The following is a 14655-nucleotide window of genomic DNA, read 5'->3' as shown; positions in this document are numbered from 1 at the left end:
ATGAGGCTCGGCAATATTCCATGCTTAGCCTCGTTTGCATATTTCTGGTGCAAGATCGCGCCAGTGTAGACAGTCATAGATGGTATCGTGAGCTTTTGTGGGCACATCTGAAGAAGTGGGTTGTGGCCTGCAGCCCACTCCAGTGCTCTTTCCACTAGCCCATGCTGCTTCCCAAAAGTGGACATGATCACGGCTTGAGGCAGCACAATTCCAAAACTCCATTTGCTTTCTGTGGGAGCAGTGTTGGGCCCTAAATGAGATCACAGTAATAGATGACAGACAAAGGCTGGGGAACATGAGAAGACTGGGGGTTAAAATACACCAACCAGTATGAGAAATGCTTTGTACAAGTCTTGTTGGTTGCTTCACTATTTTATTTATTTTGGCTATGTTATGAATATACTTACAGCTTGAGGGTATAAAATCAGGCAGGAGTGGTAAAGAAATTATTCCCGGACCAACATTACTCAACCAATGAGCTCATGGCTCGAGGTGATATTTAAAGAAGAATGTGCTTGCGTGGGGCCAGCTTTACTAGTGAGCTCAGCAGCCCATTTGGTGTACGAAACCTATTGAGCTCTTTTGAAAATCTAACCATAAGCATCACTTTGTGAGTGGCTGGGTGCTGGGAATGTCTGAACATTTGGCCCCATTAGTCAGAGCTCAGGTGAAACTACCCCTCCCCCCAAAGTGCACCGGAGCATGAAGAATATTCCACAAATAAGGGGCAGTGTGAGAAAGGACAGAGAATAAGAGAAAGAGACCAGGGGAAGAAGATGCATTAATCTGGTAGAGCATAGGGTGCAAGGGAAATCTGTTGTAGACATAACCAAAAGCTGTAAAGCATACATGATTTATCAAAACATTTACAGAATAAGATATCTCATGAGGATTGCTCCCTCAGAGAACACACCTTCAGCATGTGTATAAGCTTGTATGAGCTTGAATCTAAAACCCATTTAACCCAGTCATGATTGTTCTTTTAATTACACTCATCTCCATGTACTACAATTATTTCACCTTCTTGTTCCCTGTACTGGTAAAGTTCTGTTTCCAACATTCAACGGTGACATTAAAATCCAGTTTTGTTTTCACAGATTTTTTTTAATGAACTGAAAATGTTTCTGGTTCTATTAAGTTTTTTTTTTTCCTCCTGTCAACATGCTGGTGCTACATTACTTTTTAAACATTGTTACATCACATTTTTTTCTCCCTGAAGGCAGGTTTTCTCTCTTTCCCCTCTAGGTGGCTCTGTGAAGTAGCATTAAAACATTTTAAACTACAGTAGTCCATTCATGTAATATCAGACGGATGGACTACACAACATAAAACACCAAAAATCACCCATATTTATACAGGATTTTTCATTCAGAAGAACAGGTCCCCAGGTCCTTTTTAAACTGCTAGGGATGAGTTCATTACATACCACTGAATCAACACGAAAATTAAAAACATCTAGTTCTCAAACACTACAGAAGTTGGAGTTGAGGATTATTTGTATGGATTTTATATGATCTGGGTTTAAATTTAATTGCAGAGTTGATAGTGGAAGAAAATAGAAATCATGTTTGAAGGTGTAGCAGTAGAATTATAGCCCAGAATTCATTCTTCCCATGAAAATATTTATGTGGCTGGGAAGTGGACAATTCAGTCAGGATCCCCTCATGGAGTTTTCCTTGGGTTGTTCTTCTGGAGGTAGAGGCTGTAGTTATAGGGTCCCTTCCAGATTCCCAGGAGAGCAGGTCCTTCTCTGCTAGAAGCTTTGTTACTCTGCGCCAGCTCTAGGTTACCCCAATGTCCCTTTGGAAACAGGCTGTCACTGTCCAAGGGACACACCTTTAAAAGGGAGGGGGCTTTCCACCAGTACAAAAACCATCCCAGAAGATTTAAGGCATCCTCATGCTGCATTAGTGCTCATCTTGCTTCTCTTTGGGATGGTGAGGAAACTATGTGCATCTCTCATGGTCTCCTCTCACGACATTCCTTTGACTAGTCTTGGCAGACTTTCTTCCAGCTGCAGATCCCTCTCTCTGCAAAGTAGGCTTTGTGGGGTTAGATGGGAAAAGTGTGAGGAAGGCAACCAACATCTTCCTTTGGGCCAGGAACCAAAGGGAGGGGCTCATACTCACACTCATAGGATACAGGAATCTGTAGGTGAGATGTGAGTTATTTTTCAGACAGTGAACAAAACTTTGGATGGCTCTGCATACAAAATTAAACATGCTAACGAAGGCAGTAGCAAGTAGCTGTAAATGGAGCTCTAAACCAGGCCCTGACCTTCATTCAGCTGGCTAGCTTCGTATTCCTTTTCATTAGCCAGCTTGTTCTCCATAGCAGTTAGATATCAGCTAACTCTGAGTGTCAGGTTTACTCCCTTTGTATGTAGAAGCCTTTCTCCAGTCTTCTGATTGTTGCTGGCCCTTTAAATTACAGAGAAGGCAGCAGCTGCAGCCCTATGGTGCTCATTTTAGAGGCAATCAGCTTGCAGGTTGCATCTCCCTCTTCTCTCTATGGTAAGCATTTGGTTCTTCTTTCTTAATTTTTGCTTTCTAGTTTTGCTAAGGGCTTGCTCCTTTCAGGGGTGGCTGTTAAGCCACTTGGCTTTACAGAGAGAGGTTTAATGGTCTCCTCACAGTGTGTATGTGAGACCTTATGCTTAACTAGTTTGTTTGTGTCATCAGAAGTCCTGTACTGCCAGCTGCTAGACTATTGTTCCCTTGCAAGCTAGCTATCCAATAACAGCTGTTAAAGCAACAAGCTAGGCCATACTGTGACTAGAGAAGTAGTGTCGCTTGCACCCCCTCATCTCTGCTATCGGTGAGGGTTGTTCAGCTAGGGTTGTCTATCTTCACTCAAGGTTCTGCTGGGAGGACTCCTTTGCTTGTTCCCTTACTGCTCCTGGATTTTGGGTGAGGGAAGAGTAGCAAGTCAACTTGCTTTCTGTGCTTCATCTTACATATACAGTCAGTGTCTTCAGGGGAATGGGCTGCCGGTTCCTCTCCCGCCCTTTGGCAGCAACATTCAAAACTTGACTTTGCCTTGCAAGCTAGAGCTGTGCTCCCACAGCCCTGTTCTGTTAAGGGGTCCCTAGATCCTGGTGGTTTTATGCTGCATCTTTGCTTATGCTGCTGTGTCACTGAGGGTAGCATTTGTACAAATCTAGGACAGGCAATGGAGCAGGAATCCAAAAGGAATATTCCACATTCCTTTTGCAGGTGTCTATAAAATGTGGATTTTAAGTATTTTTTTTAATGAGAGTTTAGCTGTGCTGGTGAAAGGCATCAGAAGGAAGGAAGTCTTGGAAGCTGTAATATTTTATCTCCACAGCATGCAGCACGGGCAGTGGTGATGCCTGCATCCCCATTATGGGTCTCTGTTCTGCAGGGACTGTTTTGGTAGATGGCTCTCCTGGCTTTGTGGAGTCTGCCAATGTTAAGTTTTTTCTTCCTGCCTACTAGAAACTGCCTGACAACCTGTCTGCTCCTTTCTTATAGCCACCAACCATATATCAGATGGTAACCAGTTTTGGCCACTAATGATCTGGGCCAAATTCTAAACCACAGCTTCTTCGTGTTGATCTGTCTCTTGGCCTTTCTTCCTGCCTCTCCAACATTGGATTTTTTTTAAGCTAGCAGTCTTGCAAGCTGTCCTTTGACAGACTCCACGGTAATGAATGCACACAAAGGAGCTGAATTAAGATTGCTGCAACAACCCCTTAATTGATAAGAAAATACAGGCTCCTCCAATTACACTACCAAGTTTTTGGGGGTGATGCGTAGACAATAGCAGTGATGATCCCTGGCTGTTTAAAATTAAGGGGTGCACATGTGGGACATTTTGAGAAAACACTTCTCACCCGCCTCGAGCCTCTCATTACATCTCATCAGGGAGGTGAGAGCATCTCAGCTTTCTCTCTCCCACGATGGAAGCTGGCATCTACTGCTCTGTGACCCAGGTGTCCTTATTATTGGAGGGCACACAGCAGCTGCCCTGGTTGCCGAGTGTTCCCCCTGTTCAGTCTCATTGGAACAGGAGCGCTCCTGCAATTGTCACTTTGCCTTCTCTGCTTGAGCTCAAGAGCCCTGAACATGAGTGCTTCCCCTCACAGCAGTCAAAGAGTAAGGAGTGCTCCGGTGACTGGTGCCATGCTAATCCATATGAACCCCCAGCAGAGAGGCGGTAAGGTGTGGAGCAGTGAGTTTTCCCTCCCCCCGGACAGGGAGCTGATGAGCAGATCGAGATTCCTTAATCACGGTGACCCCATTTGTCAAAAATGGGATAGTGCAGGAGTGGCCAAAATACGGCTGCATGTGGCTCTCTTATAGTTAAAGTTCTGCCCATAGACCTTCCTAATGATGATAAATTGGGTTTGATCAGCTAATCTAGTAGTTGATGGAATTTCCATTGACTACTTGATAAGGGGGAAACTGCAGAAACACATACACATCGCCCACACACGTTGCCTCTAGCTTCTGCAGTGGGGAGGTGAATTTGGGGCTTCAGCCCTGTAGAGCAATCCTGCCACACCTTTGGAGCAAGGCTGAAGCCCTGAGCCATGACCCTGGGTGTCCTGGTTCTCAAACTTCTGAAGACTGTCACATTCAGTTTGGAGAGTCAGTACGTTTGGCCATGCCTGAGGTAAAGTTTTTACAGGGCATTATTGGCTATTACAAGCAATGTGGTTAAGTGATTAGGGGCCTAGACTGGGACTCGGGAGAACTGAGTTTTATACCTGGCTTTGCCACTGATCTGTTGGGAAAGTCACTTTGCCTCTCTGTCTCAGTTTTCCCCATCTGTGAATAGTGCTAATGCTATTGATTGCCTTTGTAAAATATGTGAGATCTACTGATGAAAAATTCTACATAAGAGTATTAGTAATAATATAATTTGGCATTTCTGAAGTGCTGTGTTTAGGTAGATGTGTATGGACAGTAGGGATGTGAACCAGTAAGCATCATCCTTGCCAGGTGATGCTTACCAGTTATGGTAACTGGAGAGGATTGGAGCAGCCTCTCGCCTGCTACAAGCAGGGTGCCCTTCTAACTCTGTGGGGCCCTCCATGGGGGGGTTTTAGTCCAGCACTGACATGCTGGGAGCAGCCCCTGTCCACGGTGTGGGCCCCCATCCACTTCTGTTTAATCAGTTAATCATAATGTTTAACCTGTTAACTAATGAAATGGGATTTTACATCCCTAAGACAGTGAGTAATTATAATTGGATCAGAAAACCAGAACTTCTCCCTCTTTTTTTTTTTTTTTTTTTTTTTTTTTTTTGGTTAAGGATTCCTTTGTAGTTTAGTTTTTAATAATTTGGTTTGAGTTTATGGCTTTCATGGTGGTTAAGATAACAACTGTCTTTTGACTGTTTGCAGAACACTGATGTTCAGGTTGAGGGACATTTGGAAATAAAACCTTAATGCTTATCACATAATTGACACTGAGAAATTGTTATTCATTAGTTAAGAATCAGTAAGTGGGAGGTGTTTCTCATAATTTCCCCTGTTAAATGTAGCCATGTAAGGTTTTATTATGAATCCTGCAAATTGATTAACCACCTTTTATTCCAACAACTTTCCCCTCCATTACAAAATAACATGCTTTGCTTGCTTGCTCGGTTCACAGGAAATCCATGAAGTGGATCATGGTCTCATCCGCCAGTTGTTTGCAGATTCAGAGGAGACTCTTGGTGCCTGTACCGAGAAAATGCAGGCCCCTGCTCCATATAACTGGAGTGCTGACTGGAGCTTTTGGGTAACTCGGTTGTTTTTTCTCTTAAATTCATTGTTACAGATTCCAAGGCCCAAAGGGACTGTTTTGAACATCTAGTCTGCCCTCCTGTTTAACACAGGCCATAGAATTGCCCCAGATGAAAAGCAGATCTTTTAGGAAAAACATCCAGTCTTGATTTTAAAATGGTCATTGATGGAGAATCCACCAAGATTCTTAATAAATTATTCCAATGAGTTAATTACCATTGTGATGGGTTAGATCACAGAAGTCCCCTTGGAGTTGTCCCCCGGTGTGCTGATCATGCTACTGGTGCCCACCTTCCTGCCCTCTTAGGCTCCCCCTAGCCAAGTCACAGAGTTGGGGTTACCACCCTTCTGCAGAGCAACACAGATGCTGAACCCATTCAGCTCTGGGAGGGCTCAGCACACAGGAAACCATCCTCAAATGGAACCTAGGCCCCAAACAAATCCATCTTACTGTGTGAATGAAAGAGAAATATGCACAGTGGTTGTTCTTCCTCTCCCCCCTTTCCAGGTAACAGTTATTTACATTGGGCTTGATAATAAATAAAAGCATTTTTATTAAGTACAAAGAGTAGGATTTAAGTAGTTGAAAGTGAAAAGAGACAGATTATAGTAAGTTACTAAATCAAAATGAATATAAAACACTTTTAGCTAGTTCTAATCCACTAAGAAACTTGTTACATGCAAATTCTTACCCTGAACAGTTGTTCCAAACATCTCATTCACTGTCTAAGCAGCCTACTAACTTAGGCTCGATTCTTCCCCTGTTCAGTCTTAGATGTTTCCAGCAGGCATCTTATGTGGTAAGAAGGGGGAGAGGGAATCTCATGACATCTAGCAATTGCCTCTATTCTTTGTTGTTTCCTCCCACCCTCCTTTATATACATTTTGCCCAAGGTGGGAACTCTTTGTGCTCAGTTCAAACTTTTCTCACCTTGCGTGGAAAGGCACCAGATCCAAAATGGGTTTCAGCTCATGTGGCCTGGCCACATGTCTTTCTACGACCAACCACAGTTTGAGCTTACAGGACAAACAAGACTATTCACAGGTTGTTGATTTGATCACTGAGCCATTAATTGTCTGAAGCATCCATAATGGCTCTCCTTAGCATATTTAAAAAGATAAATAGGAGCCACACTTTATAGTTCTAAGTTCACATACAAGAATGACACACGCACAAAAATACAATGTACACATTCAGCAGATTGTAACATCAACATTGATATGTTGTATGAGGTATTTTGTCTAAGGTGTCTTTGAGTTATACCAATATTCATATTCATGAGCCAATTTTCATTAAGCACTGGGGTCGGGACAGTACCGTGACAATGCTCACTGTTCAAAATGGAGGCCTTATTTATAAATATGTACTATTAGTGCTTTTTATGCAAATTTCTTTGTAGCCTTTAATTAAAAGCTTCCCAGCCTGTTCTGTGAGGTAAGTAACTTGTTACTGCTTCGCTGTAGGGTAAATGGAGATATAAGGAGGTGCTATGCCTATGCTAGTATCTAGTCAGTGGTAGGTCTGGATATAGAACCCAAGAGTCCTGATTCCCAGTTCCCTGATTGGGTAAGCTGTACCTTCTCTCTGTTTTCTGCTCATAAAAATGGATTGCTGCCACTTTTTCTCCAGTAAAGACCGAATTTCAGTCACTGAGGGTATGTCTAGACTACATGCATCTGTCGGCAGAGGCATGTAAAATAGGCTACCCGACATAGTCAATGAAGGGGGGATTTAAATACCCCGGCTTCATTAAAATAAAAATGGCCGCCGCGCTGTGCCAGCACAGCTGATTGTCGGCACAGTGTGTGAGTCAAGACACGGATCGGTTGACAGGGGAAGCCTTTGTTGACCGCTCCTGTAAACCTGTTTCACGAGGCATAAGGGAGCAGTCGACAAAGGCTTCCGCTATCGACCGATCCGCATCTTGACTCGCACGCTGTGCTGATGATCAGCTGAGCTGGCACAGCGTGGCGGCCATTTTTGTTCGAAGCTGAAGATATTTAAATCCCTGCTTCATTGACTATGTCGGGTAGCCTATTTTACATGTCTCTGTCGGCAGAGGCATGTAATCTAGGCATACCCTATGAGAATGTAGCATGATCTTATGATACTTTTATACTTGGCCAAAAAAGATGAATTTTACATACCTCCTTTGTAGAAAATGGCTTGCTATACTTACAGGCACAGAAAGTAGAGGTGCGGGGGATGCTACAGCACCCCCAGGTTTTGCACCCAGTTTCCCTGCAACCTGGGGCCTAGCTTCAGGTCCCAGTCTCTCCCATAGGATCTCACCAGCCCCACTGGCTTTATTGTCACCTGCTGGCCCTCAGGATACCATCACTTGCTGGCCCTGCCCCCATGGAGCCCGCAGCCCTTTGGTTCTGGAGGCTTTGTGGCCTGGGGTCCCTCTGTTAGCCCACAGCTCAGCAGATGTGTCCAGTTGTTGCTTCAGCCTTGGGGTGACAAGGGGTTAGGGCCACTGACTCTCCCAGACCAGACGGACTGTACAACATTGCTAGGAATGGCATCTGGTCCATTCAGTCTGGGGGGGTTGGCAACTGTTGGAAGGGCACGAATAGGTCTTGGGGGTGTAACTAAGCACTCCCACTCTAAAAATTGTTCCCGAGCCCCTGGGTATACTTCTGAATAAAATAAAGAGCTTCTGCAGACTCAGGTTGTGTACACAGGGCTGTCCCTAGCGCCCTATGCAACCCAGCACTGGCACCTTCACCACCCCTCGTAGGGGAGGGCTGAAGCTCAGGGGAACAAGGGCTTGCCAGCTCTCCTGGACCAGACATCCCAGATGCCATTTGCTGCAATGGTTTCCAGTGTGTACGGCCTGGGACAGTCGGCAACCCCGGAGCAGGGCAGGGAGGGAGACTCAGCGCAGCAGGCAGGGGTGGCAATGGGCAGTGTGAGACCAGCCAGAGATGCAGCATCACCTGCTTCAGCATCCCCTGCTGCTGGCCGGGGAGAAGCGATGCTTGGAAGGGGAAAAAGCTGCTTCTCTCCAGCCGCCAGCTGCGTGGCTGCCCCCTGCCCTTCTAGGGTCCTCCAACCTTCGCTCATGCTGTTCCCTGTCCCCTGGTGAGGAGGAAGCTGGGCAGAGTCTGGTGCCCCAAATTTAGTGGTGTCCTATTCACACTGCTGGCCTTAGGGCAGGGCAAACGGGCCCATGCTCTGGGTGCCATAGCCAGGGGATGCCACGAAGGGCCTGAGCTTTCCCTTGCTGGCTGTGGCGCAGGCTTCTTCCCGCCCCCTCCCCTCCGCCCACTTGTTCCTCAACCAGCTGGCTGAGGGCTCCACTCCTCAACCAGCCCCTTTTCCAGGGAGTGCAGAGTGGCGTGGAGTGAATCCTTCCCTGCCGGTGCTGCTCCTTTCCAGCAGAGGCGAGGCCCCACTGGGCCAGCTGGGGCTGGGAGCGAAAGTTTGCAGCATGTGAGTGAGTAGGGGAAGCAAGTGTGTATGTGTGTGTGTGTGTGTGTGTGTGTGTGAGACGGGGAGTCTTGAAGACTTGGGGGGCGGGGTGAGTTTGGGGAGTAGAGCCTGGCACAACACTTCAGGGAGGAGGAGCTGGGCTAGGGATAGCTGGGAAGGGGAGGCAGGCTGGGAAGGGAAAAGAGTGTGGGGGAGGGGTCTCATTGTCTGGCTCTGAATAAGCAGCCAAAATGCCAGGGTTCATGTGCCTGGAGCAGAAAAGCCGCAGTCAGTGCTGCAGAATTAACTGGGGACCTGTGTAAGTTGGGGCCAGAGAAGGGAAAAAAGACTTGTGGTTGAACTGAATTCCTTTTCTGATTCAGGGACACCTCCCAAGCCCTTCGTTTACCTTTCAGGCTTGGAGGGAAATGCAAAGGCCATTTAGTTGGTGATGTCCCAGAGTTGTGACTTGGATGAGGGCTGGACTCTGCTATTGGTATTTGTGATTCAAATGGATTTTGGGTCATGGCTGACATTCCAGCCATCCTGTAAAACGCTTTCCTGTGGCCTTTTGACATGCACACAGAGGTCTCACTGCCAAGTCCCTATCCTAGTAGGGCATTGGGGCAGGGGGAGGGGGGGGAAGAGAGAGAGAGAGAGAGAGAGAGAGAGAGAGGGCTGCAATGTGATCTCCTGGAGCTTCCACTTATTGACAAATAAAATTTGCTGAATTGTACAGAATTTTAAAATACCGTATTCAGAATTTTAATTTTTTTGATGCAGAAAGCCCTGCAAAGTATGGGGTGCTGGGAAGTGTGTGTGTATGTGTGTCTGGGTGGGAGCGTGCCGGGCACAGGGATCTGTGGTTGAGATCTCTGGGTGAGAGACCTCTGGGCATGAGGGATTGCTGGGCATAAGGGGGTGGGTGTTACTGCCACTGTTTAACTCAGCCTACACAATATTATTGTTGATAATTCACAGGAAGAAAATAATCCCCTTTGACTCTGAGTTCATGGGCAGTTTGTTGGTCTTGCACTTAGAAAAAGACATCTGAGTTTTTCCTATAAGTTTGGCAAATCTTACCTGAAGTCATTGAGTTACAAGTTTGTACAGCACCTAACATAATAGGATCCTGGCCCATAACTAGAACTCCCAGGTGTTAGTACACTTAATAATAAACACAGCATCCTTCTACTATCAGTGCCACTATCAGTGTTACTTTTTCAGGTAGAATTGTACTAAAAATAGACACTTGGCTAGTCTTTGCAATATCATTCACCCATGGAGTGCTACAGTCTGCCTCAGAAAGGGTTAAATTTCAGTGGTGTTGGCATGTGTATAGTTTTTTCAATTGTTTGGGATTCTTTGCTGTGATGAAAGGTGCCATGTAGGTATTCTAATATGATTTATTTCACTAGATGAAACAAACACTTTTCTGTGATTAAGACTGTGACCTCTTGGACGAATGTAACCCTGTAATCACAGTCACTCGTTTATATACATGTTCATTTTTTTGATTGTATCCTTTGGTATATATGGTTGTGCCAATTTTCTTCCACTATTTGATCTGAGGAAGTGGGTCTGGCCCACGAAAGCTCATCACCTAATAAACCATCTTGTTAGTCTTTGAAGTGCTACATAGTCTTGTTTTTTGTTTGAGCCACACCAGACTAACACGGCTACATTTCTATCACTTGTTTATATAAGTACTAGAAGATTTAGCTGGTGTTGCTTGGGTCTTTAACTCAAGTAATTTTTTTTTTTTGAAAAACAAATGAAAATATACATGCTTTATTTAAATTATTGCTCTGGGGTGGGGCTGGGGATGGAGGAGTTCAGTATCCAGACTTTCTTGGGGAGAGAGGACCACCCCAACCCTCTTTAACCACAGCAGCTTGGGGCCAGATGAGAAGCACCACTCCGTGGCTGCTGCAGCTCCAGCAGGCACAGCCCAGGGAAGGGCGCATGTCCCCAGCTGGGCAAGTCCAGTTTAGGCGGGGTAGGGGCCACAGAAGGACCACTTTGTCCCCCAGCAGTGGTAGCTCTGTGTCAACTCGGGTTGGATGTCATGGCTGGGGAGGAGACACTTCCTCCTCTGATGTCCATATGGAGCAGACGTGGATGGGGATGGTAGGGAGAGGAGTGAGGCACTTCCTCCCATGGGTCCAGCATAGAGCTGCTACAGTTCGGGGGAGGAGGCATATCCTCCCTCTTCTCTCTCCTCTCTCTCCTCTCCCCCCTCCCCATCTCCGCCATCTCAGCATGGAATTGCTGCAACAGCTCTGTGCTGGAGCCGGCAGGCAGAATGGCACTCTGAAGCACTGCACGTAGCCCCAGCCCTTTCAATCCCATCCTGAGCCCTCTTTCAACATTCGCTCAGTTATGTCAGGTTTAAGGACTGTACTTGGTGATTCTGTCTCTCTTCTGTTTGGTTTTATGCCAAGCAAGCCCTTTCCAGGCACATCCCATTTTCCTGGCACAAGCAAACCCTGACGTTGCTTTCAGTTAGGAGAAGAGGAAGCTGCCTACCAAATTTGGTGGTCCTTGCTCTTACATTTTAGGAGGAGTTCTTGAACAGACAGACAGACCAATTCTCTCAAATAGAGGGTAGATTTTCCTATATTTAAAACCTATACCCGGCTATTGAAAGGCATCACCGTGAATGTAAAGCAATACCTCTGTTGTAGGATCCTGACGCTGTCATAGATTATCTCAAGAAAAATGCCCAATTTTTTGCTTTAAAAAAAACCCCACAGTTTAAAAATGGGAGTAAATCTTGGGGGAAGGGGGAGCTGTGGTAATAAGGCGTTCATTTTCCAAGTTTAAAGGTGACAGCATAATTAGTGGGGTCAAACTGAAGAAGCAGCAGGAGGCTGAAGGATAATGTCATGAGCCACGTCAGACAATAGCATTGCCGTGCTAAAATTAAATCATTAGACTCTCCTGCCATTAAAATGGTGTTCAGTCATTTTCTGTCTACTAGCCCAAGGAATGAAAATAACATGCTTGGCTAATGGCTTGCCTGGTTGGCTATCAGCTGTTGGATATAAACCGGTTCTTATAGCTCCTATAAGAGTCATAGTGTATAGGTGATAATGCAGCAAATTATTTGTGCCATTACATAAAGCATGTCAGTTACCATTCAGACAGAGCTCTCCTATGATGGTGTAGACCTTGTTAATAGGCTCCTTCCCACTCCTTTAGCCAATAGAAAACCTGGATGATTGCAACAAATACGAGGCTACTACATAAACATTGGCATACCCAACACTGCGCAGGTGTCGGCTTTGCCAATTGGAATATTTGCAGTACAAAAGTGTTCTTTGCTGATTAGCTACGGACTTGTTCCAAAGGCTTTTTTGCTTTTCATCTACAGGTAAGTACCGTGATTTCCTTTGAGGACTTAAGCCAGGCCCCTATCTATAAAATCCCCATTGGTCTGATTTTCCAAATCTGCAACTTTTAGTGACTTGTGTGGGAGCTGGAATGCTGAGCACTTCTGAAAGACAGGTTGGATGTGATTGCCATTCTCCAGACACAGTGCTGTCTAGTTGAATGAACACAGGATTGGGAATGAGGAACTCCTGAGCTCTGCTCCTTCCTGTGACACTGGGGAAGGGGATGTGTGTGATTCTGGGAAGATTACTTAATTCCCCACCTCATCTTCCAGTCTCTAAAACAAGGATAAACCGCTGCTGCCGCTTCAGTCCGGGTGCCTGTGGTCTGCAGAGGCGCGGCACCCCGCTGCCGCTGCGGCTCTGCTCCCCGTGTCCCTGGTCTGCTGGGGGGGGGGGGCGCAGCTAGTGTGCTCCTCCCCCCACAGCAGACCAGGCTTTTGTTTTGGACTCTGGGGCAGAGCAGCTGGGGCGCTGCCGATTGGTCCTGCAGCGCCCGCTCTGGGCACTACTGGACCAACCCGGCAGCACCCCAGCTGCTCTGCCCCAGGTCCTGATTCAGCCGCTGCTGGTCAGTTTCAGCAGCGGCTGAATCAGGACGCCTGGGGCAGAGCAGATGGGGTGCTGCTGGGTTGGTCCAGTAGCACCGAGGAGTGGCGCTACTGGAGCAACCCAGCAGCACCCCAGCTGCTCTGCCCCAGGCGTCCCCAAGTCAGCTTCTGCTGAAACTGACCAGCGCTGACTACACGAAGCCCCAGGCAGAGTTGCTCTGCCCCCGGCTTCCTGGAATCAGCTGCTGATCAGTTTCAGCAGCAGCTGACTTGGGGACGCCTGGGGTTCTTAAGTTGATTCTGTATGTAAGTCGGAACTGGCGTCCAGATTCAGACTTACATACAGATTCAACTTAAGAACAAACCTACAGTCCCTATCTTGTACGTAACCCGGGGACTGCCTGTATTGGAAACATCCACAGTTACATTAGATAGGATTAATTTATTGAAGGGATATAAGCTGTTATGCATTGGGGCATAAGGCAACCAATAATTGACAGAGGTTAGGAAAAAGCTTCCCCGTGCGCAGGTTGTCCACTGTGATGTTTCTTTCCCCATCCTCTGAAGACTGATCCTGGTTACTCAGATTTCACTCACTCTGGTCTGATATGGCACTCCTCATAAAGGGAACATGGAACAATAGTCTGTTAACAGGTGCTTCCCCTGATATGCTGTTTACCCATTAATTTATATTCTTCTAAGCATTTGGGGAGAGCTGAAAGGTAGAGATTTCCTTGAATTGTGTTGAGACACCTGCATTTGTGGCCTGATGGTTGTATGTTTTATTATAGCAAGTTATTTTAGCCTGAATTTGTTATTTTAATAGTTTGTATAATGTTTAAAAAAGGAAGTAGGGAGGGATAGTGCACCACATGGATGGTATATGGATTCACAGAGGTCAAATAAATACTGACCGTGGGTTTTCTGGGAGAAAGTAGACACATACAAACCCTCCATGGCCATATTTTGTAACATTTAAAAAAAAAAAAAACACCTCGATGTATGCTCTTGTTGTTTGTACCATGTATTGTAATTGAATTTATTTGGAAGCAGCGTTTCGTTGTCTTGGATAACAAAGAATAACAGTGTTTTAACTACTGATACTTCAAGGAATTGTCTGATAACAGAATCTTAAAAGGGAGAATTTGACTTTTCTTTAGTTGGCCTAGAACTTTAATCAGGTGGTCTGTTTCTACATTCGTTTTTTCTGTGAAATCTATCTGTTGTATAGCCGTGCTGGTGCCGTTAGTATAGATGTGGTTCTGACATTTCTACTTTGTTGCTGAACTCTGTTCAGAACAGGCTGAAACAGCACTGTGATGATAATGCTGGTGCCCCGTCTATCAAGCATTAAACTATGCCGGTGGTAATGCAGCAATGGGAGATTTAAAAAAAAATAAATAAAGCTAGCGTGGGCAAGACTCTTGAGGGTGTACCTCAAATCAGATTCTCTAGGTTTGGTTGGTGGGGGGGAAAAAGGGTTTTTCTCCTTTTATTTTAGGTTCACAGCTTTATTTTTCCTTTTCAAGTGTTGCT

At 45.8% G+C, this 14655-nt stretch overlaps 1 protein-coding gene across 1 annotated transcript in view; it reads left to right on the top strand.

Moving 5' to 3' along the window:
• Positions 1–2424: 2424 nt before the first annotated feature.
• The window catches only part of GRAMD1C (GRAM domain containing 1C), a 90976-nt gene continuing 78745 nt past the window's right edge, over positions 2425–14655 (top strand). The window contains exons 1-2 of the mRNA XM_014577702.4: positions 2425–2513; positions 5622–5750. Coding sequence (XP_014433188.2) covers positions 2511–2513; positions 5622–5750 — 132 coding nt within the window. The 5' untranslated portion in view covers positions 2425–2510. The remainder of the gene's footprint in view (positions 2514–5621; positions 5751–14655) is intronic.

The sequence above is a fragment of the Pelodiscus sinensis genome, chromosome 1, assembly GCF_052426305.1.
Source record: "Pelodiscus sinensis isolate ZL-2025 chromosome 1, ASM5242630v1, whole genome shotgun sequence".
Taxonomy (NCBI): domain Eukaryota; kingdom Metazoa; phylum Chordata; order Testudines; family Trionychidae; genus Pelodiscus; species Pelodiscus sinensis.
This window is presented reverse-complemented; position numbering and strand designations above follow the sequence as displayed.